This window comes from Trifolium pratense, linkage group LG7 (genome assembly GCF_020283565.1).
Source record: "Trifolium pratense cultivar HEN17-A07 linkage group LG7, ARS_RC_1.1, whole genome shotgun sequence".
Taxonomy (NCBI): Eukaryota; Viridiplantae; Streptophyta; class Magnoliopsida; order Fabales; family Fabaceae; genus Trifolium; species Trifolium pratense.
Window position 1 is genome coordinate 33,431,233 of NC_060065.1, and position 16,916 is coordinate 33,448,148.

The 16,916-nt window shown below is 33.9% G+C and overlaps 1 protein-coding gene, 1 non-coding gene and 1 pseudogene across 3 annotated transcripts; 1 reads left to right on the top strand and 2 right to left on the bottom strand.

Annotated features, from left to right (window-relative positions):
• Window positions 1–36: 36 nt before the first annotated feature.
• LOC123900208 lies at window positions 37–164 on the top strand. The gene has a single exon (XR_006805861.1). It is a non-coding gene; the product is annotated as a U6atac minor spliceosomal RNA (small nuclear RNA).
• Window positions 165–1,780: 1,616 nt separating this feature from the next.
• LOC123898454 (plant UBX domain-containing protein 4) lies at window positions 1,781–4,987 on the bottom strand. Of its 2 annotated transcripts, none has more exons than XM_045949414.1 (4): window positions 4,752–4,987; window positions 3,136–3,424; window positions 2,740–2,835; window positions 1,781–2,386 (listed from the first exon to the last, which is right to left on the bottom strand). In XM_045949414.1, the coding sequence occupies exons 1-4, from the start codon at window positions 4,889–4,891 to the stop codon at window positions 1,997–1,999; spliced, it is 915 nt and encodes a 304-aa protein (XP_045805370.1). In that variant the 5' UTR covers window positions 4,892–4,987; the 3' UTR covers window positions 1,781–1,996. The 2 variants fall into 2 exon arrangements, with proteins under 2 accessions (XP_045805370.1, XP_045805371.1); XM_045949415.1 differs by having other exon boundaries at window positions 1,781–2,380; window positions 4,752–4,965.
• Window positions 4,988–16,403: 11,416 nt separating this feature from the next.
• Window positions 16,404–16,535, bottom strand: LOC123900229 (annotated as a pseudogene).
• Window positions 16,536–16,916: the final 381 nt, after the last annotated feature.

Consider the following 16,916-nt stretch of genomic DNA (forward strand, 5'->3'; position numbering starts at 1 on the left):
CATCCAAAAGAAAGTTTTAAATATTTATATAAAATCGTGTTCGTGAAAAGGAGAAATGGTTGGCATCTCCCCTAACAGGGATGGGAACAGGATTCGGGCTTTCTTGTTACACACCTCTGTTAAGGTATCCACCTCTTTGATGTTGGATCTATAAAAAATATTTTTATAAAATCAAAAAACAAATGAAAAATAATGATATTTTTATCGTGAAACACGAAAAAGAAATGCAATTTCTATTTATAAAGATCATTTTGTTCCTTTTTTTTTTTTGTCATTTATGTATTTTACTTATCATTTAGTAAGGTTGTATCTATTTCACTATCAAGACTATAAGAATAGGTTTATATAAATAATAGCAGTAGGTTTAGAGACATTTCCCAACCAAGTTCTTGAACCAACAATTGGAGCAACACCTACTATGAGCAAGCAACAACATTCTTACATCTTCTAACATATAAATGATATAACACACAAGTATTACTCATGACTGAAAGTAAATCCATACAGTCTAGGTCTCTGGAATACATTTTGTATTCCAGTCAACTTCAATCTTTCCATGATACAATTAACTATTACTTCAGTACCAAGTTCTATAGTCAGACTATCATACATTTTCTCTATAGGCCAATTTAGACACCGTCGGAGTCCCGTTGCCTCAGCAAAAGTGTACACAACCGTTATTATTGCATAACAATATACCAAATACCACAACCAGTCTCGTCTCGAGTCTCCCTACCTTCAAAGCATCCAACATCAATGTTGATCTTCATGGTAGCAGTCAGTGGGGTAGCTAGAATCCTGGTTCAAGGGGTTTAAACGATAGGTGAAAAGTGATATTGGTTTTGGTCTTTTGGAATAATGGTGCAAAAATATAATTGTAGGGGGTTCAAAATGAAAAATTATGAAATATGTGTACATTTGTTATCAAGTTCAGGGGGTTCAGTTGAACTCTCTCAATATACTCTGGCTCCGCCACTAATTGTAGTTCGGAGCCTCCCACTTCTATTGTTCATTTCATTCTTAGGTTTCCTTGCATTGGCTTTGTTAAAAAATCTTCCACAAATTCCAGAACACTTGCAGCAACCACTATTGGATCAAATTTTCAATTGTTGAACACCACTTGATTCCTAGCTTTACAAATCTTCCACAGGATGATTCTAATTTCATTTTTTTTTTTGGGGAATCCATGATAGTAAGGGCATTTGTTGGGAATATGGATGCCAAGAGGGGAGGAGAACCATAGTTCATAATTTCATAATTTTTCATGAGAGGAGAGCCATGAGCATCTTTTCATGCAGTGCCTCCTCATGGCTCTCCTTTCTCTCTATGTCAAATGATTTTCCTCTGGAAGTTGCCAAAGTATTGAAATAATCATATGATTTGTTGGGCTTCAAAATTGTTTGAGATATTTCAACATGAATATTATAGATTTTTTTTAATAATCAAATTGATTTTTTTTTTAATTATTCATTCGAAATCAAACCCAATAATTTTATCTTTGAATCAGATAAAATTTTTGCCTAAAAATCAATTCAAATTTCAAACTGTGCCGCGAACACCACTCCTAAAAACAATATTTTTCGAAGGATAAAATTAAGAACCAAATTATTTTGAATTCTTCAATATTGAAGACTAATTTTCAAATTTAAATGTTATAATCTTAGGAAAATGAGTGAAGATTTACAATTTTAAGTGCACAAATGAAAAATGTAAGGATTATTCTACATTTTAAAGAAGAGTTCAATCCAAATATCAAATCCAGATCATTAGAACCAGCTAGTAAGAAGACACGACACAATCATATCATAACACAGAATTAAATAAATCCAAAGCTAAGCCACCAAACTGATCCTAAAGCATATAGAGTACATGATAAAGTTTTAGTCATAAAAATAAGATATTCCCTCAATACATTGGGTTTCCTATTTGTTTTTGTTCATCGTTTCTATGCAGCATTCAGTAAGTAATGAAAAAGGACATTGAAGCAGAAGCTTTGCTAAAATTTCTGTATGACAACTGAATTTGCCAATCCTGCTTGCTCTATAGTCTGTGTTTCATCAGCTAGAACCTTTGGAGGGAACCCCATCAACTGAAGTTGATAACTCTGCCCAGCCCCAGGTCTAGACGAATCAATGAAAGCACGGATGTCGCCGACTGTGTGGTGATGATTGAAATGTGATATCAAGCGGGTACCATCAGCTAACCTGAGTTGTATTGAGGTTGATGGCAATGACTGATCAACCACGAGACCAGCAGAAGGAGGTGGAGCTGAGGTCAGAGGCTTCCCCGAAGAGACATTTGGCTCAGGTGCCGCCGAATTGGAGCTGCTTCCAAGTGTTCTTCCCACTCCCTGAAATGAAACTTGGCTCCTTTCGGGTTCCTGTTGCTGTGTGACAAAGAGCACTTGTTATTCATACACTGGAAACAACAACGAAGGACCAAATTTTGTTTCTTAGTATGACCCAGGTAAGATAAACATCTGAATTAAGCACTTATCATATTCATATAAGTACTTATACATAAGCTATTTCCATAACACAAGATAAAATAAAGCCAAGCAGTTTCAAAAGAGCGTATCAAAATAAGTTGAAAACAATTTATGAACATGTCAGAACTTGTTTTCATAAGCCCTTTTAAACAGTCTCACAAAGCATGTTAGTAGATAAACTAAAATAAGTTAATCCAAACAGACCATAAATTAGACAAATACAAACCAAAGAACTCGGACAGAAAACTCACACGATAGTTCTCATTCCTCCTTATGAGATTTACATTTACAGCTGACTTCTTATCTGCAGGCTCAAGCTCTTTGGGGCATTCAGATTTTTTAATGCTCTGCATTAAAAAATAGCAATGTCATTATACACAAAACCATTGATATAACCAAGAAGAATCTATAGTTTCCCAAACACATATCCGGGATGTCTTGACAGGAGGTTATAAAAGCAACCAAATTAGAAAAGTGAAGATATAAGTCAAATTTGTTGAGATATTACATTGTTCACTGAAATATTGATTAAAAAAACTTAATCATCTTCTAATACTCAGTAGTCTTTTTTTGGGTAAACAGCCTCATCACTCCCAATATTTTCAACCCTCCAATCTATTTAAAGAATAAGAATCTTAAGACACTACCTCCAAAAATGAGGCATTTGCAGGATCATCCAATCTCCTCAAAGGTCCATCATTTACGGTGAATCCATTACTCCAAAAAACAATGTTGTGAACAACAGACTCAGGTTGCTGAGAGCTAGAAGCAGTCTGTACAGTTCCCCCAGAAAGTAACCGGGCAGTTCCAGTAAAGCTTGTTGACCTTGGAGGTTCCTGAGGCTCGAGAGACCTTTCTACAGCTCCAAGTTGCCTAGCTTGGTTGAAAATTGCATCCACATCATTTCCTTTTGAAGGGTCCTGGACAAGCATGCCACTGGAGAAATAATGTACAATTGTTACACAATCAACAGAAACGTAACAGAACATAAAAAAACCAATAACTGACGTATTCATCTGTAAATCTTGTCCTGGATAAGTGAAACCAGTAAATAATCTATGTATATTATTAAACTTAAAAAGTTTAGAAAGCCAGATTACAGATAATACCTGTTTAATCAAACATGTGGATAACCTTTAAAGACCAACATTTTTTTTTTTACAAGGAGGGCGTAAAGCCCTTAAAGACCAACTTTTAGTGCACAAAATTTAGTTTAATCAACTTATTATGTGAACTTAAGCTATGTAGTCCAATAAGTTCAAATTTTTTGAACGTAAAACAATGTAACACCAATCAAGAGAGCTATGCTAAAGTCATAAATCTCCACATAAGACTTTAAAGACATCAAAAGGCGCTCACAATCCTTAGAGCATTAGACCTAGGAAGAGCAAAGAGAGGGGTAATTTGAACAAAGGAGTTCAGGAAATAATAAAAACATGTCGCTTCTGTAACTTCTGTCCCCTCCCATTCTTTAACAAATTAACCGAGATTTGATCTGAATTCTGAACTCTTTTAAGAATTTCAAGCAAATTAGTTTTGAAGTAAAACTTGAAGGACCTCATCAAAAGCACAATTCTATAATTTTTAAATCCCTTAGAATAAAGTTTTCAAATGCTTCCACTAAAAATTGATTCAAGAAAAATCTGAAAGAAATTTGCAATTGTTTGAGTACAAAAGAATAACATGAATTGTAATCAATGGACACAGAACACGACACAGACACTAACACGTCCACAGTCTACACCAATAATAATTTGATAAAATCAAATAATTCAATGTAATCATGTGTCAGTGTTGGACACTGGAAGACACCTAATATGAGGAGTGTCGGTGCTTCATAGATTGTAATCACTTGTCTTTGTTTGAGAAAGATTTTCTCTAAAATATCCAGAAGTATGCACAAAAAAGTGTAACAGCATAAAAGGGTCATCAAATCACTCATAAAAGGGTCATCAAATTACTATTGAGTAAAAATTAGAAAACAATTGTGCCCTAATAAGTTTCAACCCAAACCCTTATATCTCCCCCAATTTCCCAGTTCACTCACTTCACTGCTTCAATTGTGCCCTAATTTGTTAACAATTGGTTCATTCCATCATAATTACCTTAAATTATTCAACCATAATATGTAGCTAAAACAACTTAAGCATGATTAAGATATGAATTGAAGAATTAGTAAATACCCAATAGAATAAAAATCGATAAAACATGAAAAAGATTCGGAAAATTGGGGTTTTTACAAGAGAGGGAAAAAAAATAGAACCTTTTCTCGCCACCGGTGTAATACTCCTGAGGACCATCGGAGTCACTGTCGGAATCAGCGGATGGTCGGTTGAGATCGGAGAGAGTGCGGATTCTGCCAGTTCGACTGGTTGATGCCTTCTTGTTGTCCCGTGATGCCATTGATTGATTTCAGTACTCACAACAGAGAGAGAGAGAGAGACGAATATCTTTTGATGAAGAGTGGTGGTAACAAAAAGTTATGTATTTTTTAAAATATAATCAAAATTAACAAACTCTAACCATGTTATTATTTGAGAAAAATAGGATATGCATGACCGTATAAATCTAAACTAGATTTACCCATTAATATTTACGAGTGTATTGGATTGAGATTTTAAAAAATTATTTTGACAAAAAATTGTGTTGGATTTTATTGATTTTATGAGATTTTAAAAGAAAAAATTGGCATGGTTTGATGGTATAAAAAAATGTTTCTTTTTTTTTATAAGCGATTTGGTTAAATACAATATTTTGACAAATTTTTATTTATTATTTTTTATTTGATAAATCATTGATTTTTTTATATGCGTATATAAGTTAATTATTTATCTTATTCATCAATGTACAAGATAAAAGATAACTAACGCACATTTATGATGATACGGATCTGTGATAAAGGATAGAGTGTGTTTGTTAAAGAGTGTGTTGCTAGCACTCCTCTTAAGAATAAATTGTACCATAATAAATAAGATATAAGACTCATGATATAATAATCTTGTTTAAAATATTATAAAAAGTTCAATAAAAAAATTCAAAAATTAATTTTTAAGTCGATATTTTCATTACTTTTGACTGTATCTTTTGAAATTTTAAAAATTCATTTTTAATTCTTCTCATTTTAAAAAATTTTAAAGTTTTGTAAGAAACTTTTTATATTATTCTAAATATGCCTGGGAAAAAAAATTATTCAAAAATTTATAAATTTAAGAATAATAAAACAATTTTTTAAAAAAATACCAAGGAATATAGTGCAACTGCAAGCATAAATTTTTTATATGGACTAAAACATGTCGCTTTTTTTATAGGGACTAAAAATAAAATTTTATAGGGATCAAGAATGTATTTAACCCCTTGTCAAAAAATATGTATTTGACCCTAAATTTTTTTATAAAAAATTATTTTAAAATTAATATTTTATACATTACTTTTTTATTTGAAATGTTTTATGCATTACTGACGGTGGTTCTGCAAATGCACAGAATCGCTACCAAGTAATAAAGTGATAAGTTGTCGTTCTCTACAGGGAATGTGTCAAAGTTACTAGTTTCGTTTAGGAATATGATAGTTGTCTTCGTTTTGTGTATTTAAGAAGGTATCTTTGCGGGTACTTTAGTAAATGCGGAAAGTAAATGACAGAAAAGTAAATTGTGGAAAAGTAAATGTTGTATGTGTGACCACACGGGGGTGGTTAAGTGTGGTTGGATCTCTCCCTTATTCCTGCTTGGTGGCTTAATTATTTCCCTCTTTAAGGATTTAGACTCTTGAAAATAGGTTTGAAGCAATATATGTTCCTATTTCTATTACAAGCTTTTATAGAGCCTAGTTAAAGGTTACCTTATCTTTATTTAGACACCCTGATCCAGAACTCCACTTTCTCGTTTAAACTTTGGTCTCATCGCCATGGGAACCCCTAAATTATAAGCTGTCACGTGTGCCTAAAACTAGTCACCTACCCACAAACATACTTTGCAAGGTAGAAATTAACGTTCTTTCCAATCTTATACTAAGACAGAAGATACTGAATTTAATGGTCTCCTATAGGCCCTAATATGTCATCCTTCGGTCGGGATTACTAGCTTCGTTTCCTATGCGATATCCACTAGGTCCTTAGATTTTATTTTAATGTGATAAATATTAAAATAACTAAAACCTAACAACAAAAGAGTTTGAATAGAAATAACTAAAATTCATAAATATTATAAATATTACAACCAAGCATTCGTAAGGAAGTTTCTCGACTCCACCTAACCTAGGAAAAATAAATTACAAAGACAAAAAGAAAAGAACCTTGTTGGCCTTGGAGTTCCTTGGCCTCCTTGCCTCCTTCTTAGAGTTCTCCTAACTCTCTTGTGAATATTCAATGTTCTGAATATTGTGGGATGAATAATTGTGAATGAGGAATGCTCTATTTATAGTTTTACAGCTGGGTTTGGGCTTTTTTTGCGCCTCCATCGCACCCATCGTGGCCACGATGGTGTGTAATTTTGCGTCATCGTGGCCACGATGGATCCTATCGTGTTACGATGGAAGATTTACTCGGGATTTTCTGCTTATTTTTCAAGTTATCATCGTGCCACGATGACAAGCCATCGTCCCACGATGGTAAAGATTTTCAGCAAATTTTCTTCAATTTTATCATTCTTCTCATCGCGCCACGCCCAGACTCATCGTGGGTACGATGGTGCGCTTCTTTATTCCATTTTTGCCCTTTTTTGCTATTTTTTCCACTTTTCTTGCTTCTGGTCCTTGTGTCTTCACTTTTCCTGATCTTTCCTTGCTTTTGGTCTTTATTTACTATAAAAATTATACTAATCTACTACTAAAAACGTCATATAATTGGCTGTCATCACAACCCCACACTTAAACTGTTGCTCGTCCTCGAGTAACACGTCTGCCAAGTAAAATCGTCAGCGAAACAACAAATAACTTAGATGACAGACAATTCACAACCTTTATTATTTTGTCGGCAATGGTACCACTGATCTTCACTGCAGCGATCATGCCCAATCAGCGCTTTTCGACAATGGTACCATCGAAGTAATATCTGTTGTGGACTTAGGATATTTTCTTTGTTGCAGTTTCAAATTCAGTTCGATTTCGACGGATGCAGCGTTCCAAGTAAAGGTGTATTTCAAATACGAAGGATACGTGGCAGAAGATTAGTATAGGGACGTTAAGTAACGGTTATCATCTTTGTAACTATAAATACTAGTTTTTTAGTTGAAATCTGGGTCACAATTCACATACAGAAAATCTCACAAACTCAAAGTACCCATGCTAAAGCGAGAAACATGTATGAATCTGTGAACCATTTACATTTCTTGTAATCATTTTACAATTCAATGCAAAGTTAAATTTCTGCAAAGTCTTTACTTTCAAATCTACTTTTCTGCATTTAAAATGGTTCTCTCTTTCAAGTGAACTTTCGTTCATTTTACTCTTAAACTTGCAATTTACTTTTCTTTTTGCAACTTTTGTCTTTCAAACCTTTTTACCATTACCTGCATTTAAATCTTTTTTAACATTTAATACCTTTTTATGCAATAAATATTTGTTCAATGATGAGCTTTCAAAACTCTTTTGAATTCAATGCACAAAACTTGTCTCGAGATTTACTAGTTGATCTCTCAAGTAATTAATTTAAACTAACTCTTGTTTACCAAAAATCAGTGTAACCTTGCTAAGTGAGGTAGTGGATTTGGTAGATTCTTGACATTCTGACTTGTCTGGCTTTGACCTCATTTTGCCTCACTAAGCGAGCCATTTAACTTTGCATTCTGACTTGCCTCGTCTTGAGCTCGCTTTGAGACTTCCTTTGAGATTATCGCTTTGAGGCTCGCTTTGACCTCGCTAAGCGAGCAAGCTGAAACTCCATTTCTTGCTCTTTTGGTCAGAATTCATCTTTATTCAAATACCTAAAAAAAATGTTTGGGAATAGGCAAATGAAGCACAAATTGATATTTTCATAGTGTTCTGGTAAAAAAACGAGGGGGTTTGTATTATTGATCAAATGGTGTGATTACACTCAGTTCAATCCCAACAACCCTGGGAGTTTAATAAGTCAGAATTCGATCAGAACATAGGGGGATTGTATTATTCAAGATTGATAACTGATATAAGTATGATCAGAGAAAAAATATTTTCTCTTTACAAGATTGAAAGTATGGTGGTTTCTCAGAATGAGAGAGAGTCTATGTAGGATCAGTGAAAAATTATTCTCCCCTGTTCTCTTGAAGAAGATCCTATTTATAGGCAAAACATCTCCCTCTTGTTGCTTGATAACCGCCTTGCTTGGAGAGGAATTCATGGGTAGTGGGCGGTTACTTTTCCTTCTTCTCCAAGCTTCTTCCTTCTTCTCCAAGTTTCTTCCTTCTTCTCCAAGTCATGGTGGATCATGTGTTTTTCATGGTTGTTTTCACGCTTCTCCTTTAGATGCTCACATTGGGCTTTCTTTGTATTGGGCTTTAACAAATCACCTTTTGGTCCATGACCCGTTACACAGCCCCCCAAGCACGAGGCTTCGGGAAGGCGAAGTGCTTTTAATTGAAATCACTTGGCGATTATTATGCCTCGGCGTTGTTCTATGTCGCCTATTTGTTGCCGACTTATATTCTTCGTTTGCTTGTCGCCTTATCCTTCCTTTTGTTGTTGATATTTCTTAGCTAATTTGTACGCCCTTCTATGACTTTTGAATATCTTGATGTACGCCATTTGTGGCTTTGAATATTGTTGTCATTGTTTCTTGGCGACTTTGAGCAAGTTAGCGAGTCGCCCTTCCTCTTTTTTCATTGTATTTGCATTTTCAAGCTAGCGTTGTCACCAATCTCGCCTCTTCGTCTTTCGCGATTCGTCTCGCCTGTTCCGTTGTATTTGCATTTTTACGTTGGCGTTGACAACAATCTCGCCTGTTGCCTTTTTGGCGATCGTAAATGATTCGGCGTCATTATGACTCGCCCTTCTTTGTTGTAGTTGATTTTCGTACTGCCGGGCTTGCACGCCTTATTTTGTGACTTCTTGGCAATTTAAAAAGAATTGGCGCTGCTCGGAGTCGTACTTCCACTATACTTTGTGTCTGGTGTTGACAATAATCTCGCCTTTGAAAATTTTTAACTTTGCACCTGCAATGTCTTTAGCTCTTTAAATATAATTATATATCATTTATGAATAACTTTATACCTGTTGTCATTTGGCGTTATAATGAATCGCCTGCTTTGGTTGTGTATAAGCTTCTTCTGGCGGTGTTGATAATCTCGCCTTTTTCTGACGTACCCAACTCGTAAGACTTACAGGTAACGCCAAGGCACTGTAACCCTTGTTTAATAATAATTTTTTTTCTGACGTACCCAACTCGTAAGACTTACAGGTAACGCCAAGGCACTGTAACCCTTGTTTAATAATAATTTTTTTTTCTGACGTACCCAACTCGTAAGACTTACAGGTAACGCCAAGGCACTGTAACCCTTGTTTAATAATAATTTTTTTTCTGACGTACCCAACTCGTAAGACTTACAGGTAACGCCAAGGCACTGTAACCCTTGTTTAATAATAATTTTTTTTTTTTTCTGACGTACCCAACTCGTAGGTGACGCCAAGGCACTGTAACCCTTGTTTAATAATAATTTTTTTTCTGACGTACCCAACTCGTAGGTGACGCCAAGGCACTGTAACCCTTGTTTAATAATAATTTTTTTTCTGACGTACCCAACTCGTAAGACTTACAGGTAACGCCAAGGCCTTGCAACCTTGTTTAATTTTTCTTTTTCTGACGTACCCAACTCGTAAGACTTACAGGCAACGCCAAGGTCTTTCAACCTTGTTTTGTTGTCTTTTTCTGGTTCAGAGCCCGCAACTTAATCATGATTGCTGCAAATAAGCTTTGATACATTAGAAGTTCAACAATAATAATATATGAAAAATAAAACAAACGAAAATGATACCGCCATGGGCGGTTTGTTGCGGCGCTCCTCGCCTAGCAAGAAAACCAATTATGTTTTGGCGTGGCAAGACTGAGTTCCTTTGCGGTAGTCAATGCGGAATATGCCTTAACCTGAAATATGAGTTGGCGGCTTCTATCTAGCTGAGTGATAATTACTGAATTTTCATGTTAATTTTCCACATTTGTTTGTTGCCCTGCGCATGCGATGATGTTTGTCTAAGTTGAGATCTTTATAATATTTTGTTTTCACAAATTCTTCCACAACTTCACTTCCTTTGTAAACAAATTCTGAATATTGCAAGCTGATCAACGGACAAAAGATCTTCCAATATCAAATAATTCATGCTCAAAGCTCTGTAATTACTGCTAGATGCATAATTTATGCTCAAAGCTTGTGAATATCCAATTTCTGAAAAGTTAGATATGAGATAGTGAACGTGCTAAGCTAACAATGCTTAAGATATATAGATATATTGTTTTAATCGAAAAATTCAATTGCACCTTATGAACCAAAAACAATATCACTCATAATCATAAATGGTGAAGAAACAAGTATATATAACATGACTCAATACATTGTGTAATTTTCTATAGCAGAATTTTTTCTAAAATGTGCTATAAATTAAGGATGAAATTCACCAGAGTTTAGATTGATATCACCTGGATTGTGATCATTCAAGCTAGCAAATGATCCGATATAGTTTTCACTTGCGTTTAAAAGGGCGATGAGCAAAGTTGCAGCTCCAACGATCAGCAGCAAGATGGTGGCGTTAGATGGCAACGACGGTTCGCGGCGAGATGTCAAATTTAGCTCCACATCATTGATTAAATCAAGTCAAAAATAAGTGAACCAAGTTAAAATAGACAAAATAGATGAATGACACCAACTAAAACGGAAACACATGTTAGCACTTCATCACTCATTTATAATGCATTTAATCTTTTCAAATACTGTGAATTACTTCTATATACAACCTTAATAAATGGCGTTGGCAAAATAACATACAAGTGTTGACTACAATATCGTATTCAGAACAAATCTTAAAAGCAAATATATGTATAAACAAGAGACTGAACATGTGGGCAACTAGTTAAATCGACGAGCAAAAAGAGAGATTAGCTAACTATAAAAATATGAACTGATTATTCTTATAGTATGTAAGAAAGATGATTTGAAACTCGGACACGCTCTTGCTTTGCAGAAAACTCCAAGGCTAAATTTCATATATATTTATATTATGATGAAAAATTCTATTGATACGTAATATTTGAAAGAAAGAAAAACTCTATGGGGTTACAAGAAAGCATCAGGATCATATTGATTCAAACGAGCGTTTATTATAAGAATCATATTGGCAGAAATAACAATTAATTCATTACCTTCTATTCATCAGAATATTGAAGCTTGTGTATAAATTTTAGTTCATCGAAAGTTAAGTGGCCAAATCTTATAAATGTTTTCAATCACGGAGAAGATAAATAGTATTTGATAATTATATATAGACCAAAGCACGAGTTAATTTTATGCATCTCGCCGTGACGCAAGGTGGGTCCGAGGGCGAGGTTATTAACAATAAGGATGCTTCCACAGACAACATTAAACTCACAACCACTTATAAATATATATCACTGACGCCGACACATTCTTAACCAAGATTTTAATAATCATCTACTTAAACAAAATTGATAAACATAATTTTCTACATCACAGGAGGAGTAATTTAGAAGTACACGTGTTACCACATATTCTAACCGTTTTTGCTGTGTTAAACACAAAAAGATTAACACAAATTTATCACATGACCAAGTCTCATGGAGATTATATCCCTTTTGATTATTAGTTTCATGTGGATTCCATTTCTTTTCTTATTTGACGGATTAAAACAGAAACATCAATCTATGATAGCAAATTGCAGCCAAATAAATCCAACCATTCTTGTCAGAATAATTCAGAGACATCGAAATAGAAATAAAGGATTGAATTCACCTGGGCGAAATCGGTTCACGTCGCCTTTAGTCGGCGTCGATAACACTGGTCTACTCTTCTTCGCCGCATATTTTCTTTCCTGTCGTTGGCGTGAGAAGACCCACACCTTCATTCTTGTTCGTGTCGTCGCCACTGTTTCTTTTGTTGCCTCAGCGTAATTATGGTTCCGCCAACGAAGATCATGACGTTGCGCTGGTGAATCTCTTAAGTAGAAGACGAGTAAACGGCGACACCAGTGGTTTCCGTGTTCTCCAGCCATGTGGAGATGCCTAACTTTTTTGTCTAGTTTGATGTGGTAGGCTGGGATCAAATGATTTTACCGCAGCCCCACGGTGGGCGCCAAAATGTTCTGGTAAAAAAACGAGGGGGTTTGTATTATTGATCAAATGGTGTGATTACACTCAGTTCAATCCCAACAACCCTGGGAGTTTAATAAGTCAGAATTCGATCAGAACATAGGGGGATTGTATTATTCAAGATTGATAACTGATATAAGTATGATCAGAGAAAAAATATTTTCTCTTTACAAGATTGAAAGTATGGTGGTTTCTCAGAATGAGAGAGAGTCTATGTAGGATCAGTGAAAAATTATTCTCCCCTGTTCTCTTGAAGAAGATCCTATTTATAGGCAAAACATCTCCCTCTTGTTGCTTGATAACCGCCTTGCTTGGAGAGGAATTCATGGGTAGTGGGCGGTTACTTTTCCTTCTTCTCCAAGCTTCTTCCTTCTTCTCCAAGTTTCTTCCTTCTTCTCCAAGTCATGGTGGATCATGTGTTTTTCATGGTTGTTTTCACGCTTCTCCTTTAGATGCTCACATTGGGCTTTCTTTGTATTGGGCTTTAACAAATCACCTTTTGGTCCATGACCCGTTACACATAGTAAAACATACATTTACATTATGGTGGAGAATTTTATATAAATATAATTTGCAAAACAATAAGTGCCTTAATTATTTATGTGATTTTACTATTTTTTTTTTGCAATTATCGGTTAACACCCCCACCTCCCCCATCCTCAAGAAAAGCCACATTGTAATAGTTGAAAATATGTGTTATATTTCGTTCTAATCGAAACTAATACTCATACTTAAATATTACCTTTGCATGTATCCGACCCCCACACTTAACTGAATCAGGTTAAGAGGATCGACCTTTTTGGATCAATGATGGAAGAGCAATTAAATTTTACGGTCAAACCAATCAAACAATTGAGACTGAACAAATAGTATATTAAGATAATTATATTTGAAATTTTTTGTATCATATGCTATATATTTGAAGTTACTTTTATATAAAAATAAAAATATAAAATTACTTGAAATTGATCGAGATGCATGATAAATTTTGTAATCAACCATTCAAAGCACTGCCAATTAAGATTTCATAAAGGACTTGTATTGTTTTATCGTTTCTTTAAACAAAACAAACTATTATTAAATCAAACAAACAACATAGTCATTTTATTTTGGATATTGTCTTAAAAAAAAACACAGTCATTTTATTTTGGATATAGGTTAAGATGTATTTTAAAATATTATTAATCCAGTCTTAGGATGATTATCCAAACCCTAAACCTTAAAGGAAAACACCGCCGCTTCACTACTGAGATAAAAACCTGCGAATCTGATTCTAGAATAATGTTTTTCGTTGATAAATTGTAATCCAAAATCAAATTTTATGAAAACTTGTCATTTATAGGTTCTTATACAATAGAAACTCTTTAAATTAATACTCGGTAAATTAATAAACTCTCTAAAATAATAAATTTGTCCTGTCCCAACTTGGGGCAATGTAAAAAATTGCAAAATTCGATAAAATAATAAGATAATAATTTTTCGGGAGATCCCTTTATAATTTTTGGTCTCAAGAAAATCATAAATTAATAATTCATAGAAATTGAAAAAAATATATTACACTCTATTGAAATATGATTAAATAGTTGTCTGTTTTTCTTTAAAGTTCAAAAGTCCTTATTGATTTCCAAAACATATGAACACAGTAGTTACTAATTTACGTTGAGTCTCAAGGTTCGCTGCAACGTAATTCTAAGAGGCATAGACTAATTTGTCTTTTTATTTGGTATGTACAGTATAATTACTTAAAAACTCTTTAATAATTATTAATTTATCGATAAATTAATAACTTTCTAAATTAATAAATTTCTCCGGTCCTGATATTATTAATTTAAAGAGTTTCTACTGTATAATTTTATTGATGGAGTTTATTTTCCCACCCCCATAATTCTTAAAAACCGCCTATGTCTAGATTAATCAATTCAAGTGTGATAAAAAATATGTTTTTTATGTGTTGGGATGTATTCAATATTAGACTTCTTCTTTTCGCTCCCCTAAGTTTTATAGATGCCCTCGAGCCTTCCAATTCTTTCCATTCGCAACGTATGATGCGAGTGTGTAAATAGTAAAAACTAGACATATATACAAAATAAAGGAGCATTCTAGGATGCGAAATTTTTTCTTTCAATTTTTACTATTTACACACTCACATTCTACGTTATGCGAGGAAGGTAGAATTGAAAGACCAAAGGGCGCGTGCAAGACTCGAGGATGCGAAAAGAAAAATTCTCAATGTTATTCATTAGTAATTCTTGGGCCCCAAACATGAACTCAAAAGTCCAATTGAGAAGAAACAACGAATAATCTTAGGGTCTTGTTAACATGTGCATATAGGGCACATGATAAGGTATCTTAATATAGAAATTTAACATTTAATGATACAAGACATTTAATGCTTGAAAAGTTAAAATGCACAAATTCTAAGACATAATTTCTATTTTTACTACCTTAACATGTGTCATATATGCACATGTTAACATTCTCCGTAAACTTAAGCATGCTCTAGCCTCTAGCCTGTAGCCTCTAGCCTCTAGCCTCTAGCCTCTGGCCTCTAGCCTCTAGCCATCCAAAACATAAATGCTCCTCCAAGTGGAAGTCATTATAAAAATCTAACAATAATCTCACTTACAATCGTAAGTCTAAGTTTGGCAATTAAATCCACAACGTTTTCTTTCATTTCAACTAGACATAGATTAGCAATTCAATTGGAACAAACAAAGCTTAATCTCTTGGAACAATATCTAATTTTCACATACAATCTTATCTTGGAACCTAAAGGATCTTATGAGAAGACCTAAAAGTGTTACTCCACTTGAATAAAAGCTAAATATGCTTATAGAAAAAGCATGATTTGATTTATGTTGGAAAATTGTAAGCCAAACAACAGTAAAGAAACATAAGTATGCATCGCACCCACTTTCCAGCTAGAGGTGCCATATCTATAAATGTAACAAAAGTAAGAGTAAGTCTTGCATGGTCATTGCATGGTCATAACTTAAGACCTAAGTACAAATTTTAGGTACACTCACAAAGTAAAATATAGAATAAATTATCTTATTATCTATCAAATAATTAAAAAATAAAATGAAGAATTAATATTTTTGTGGGTATGCTAACATATTATTGGGGGGAAAACAAACATAGTCAAATAAGAATAATCTTCCAAGCCAACATATATTAGAGGAGAATTAATTGAAGGGTACTAAGTTCTAACATGTGGGCCTTCCACCCAATTGTGGTGTACAGATAATAATTGTGCAAGTGCAATGGAAAATATCTAGGACCCACCTTCTCATACGGTTGATATATTCTCCCGTTTGTTATCTAGGGCAAATTGAATTTTTTTATTTTACAGGTGGTGAACATGATGGCATAATTGAGTCACTTTACTATGCATTCATAGATTTAACCTCTTATTGTATGTACAAAAAATATTTATTAAATAGATCATGTTACCTTGATATATACACATTTTAAATCGGACATCCTTATTGAGCCTTGTAAGAACTAAATTGTGGTAAACTATTTTAAGAATTTTAACATTGTTGTATGTCCAAGTTAGTGATTGTATCCGTGATCTTGGTTAAGCTAAAAGAGACTCTTAACATCTCATCTAAATATTTTTGGGTTCATTTATGTGGGTCGCGCGAACGCAGGCCCAGTCAACAACAAATTATGATGTAGGTTTTACCACTGGAGTAAACTTTAGAAAGACACCCCTCTTAAATGTAATGGAGGTCAGTCTAGACCATGGACCTTCATAACTTTAGTTCTTTTGAAAAACCAATACATAATCAATGATGTTTTATTATTTGTACCTTTAAAAAAATTGTCATTTTTTTTATAAGGTACCAATGATAAAACATCATTGATTATATATAAGTGAATTCCACTTTCTTTTTTTTATTATGTGACAAAGTTTAAAATGATCAAAGATTAAAACGAACATGCCAAAAAAAGTTAAAACCAAAAATTAAAATAGACTAATGTGTTTTCAATAGATTTCTTTGATATTGAAAGTAACTTTATTCAAAATCGTTTGGGAGTTACATCGGGTTACATGCTTTAGAATCACAAAGGAGTAGAGGCGCACATCTTTACCTAAAAACTTAAGACATTAGGTTCATGGATGAGTTGATTAGTCTCTCT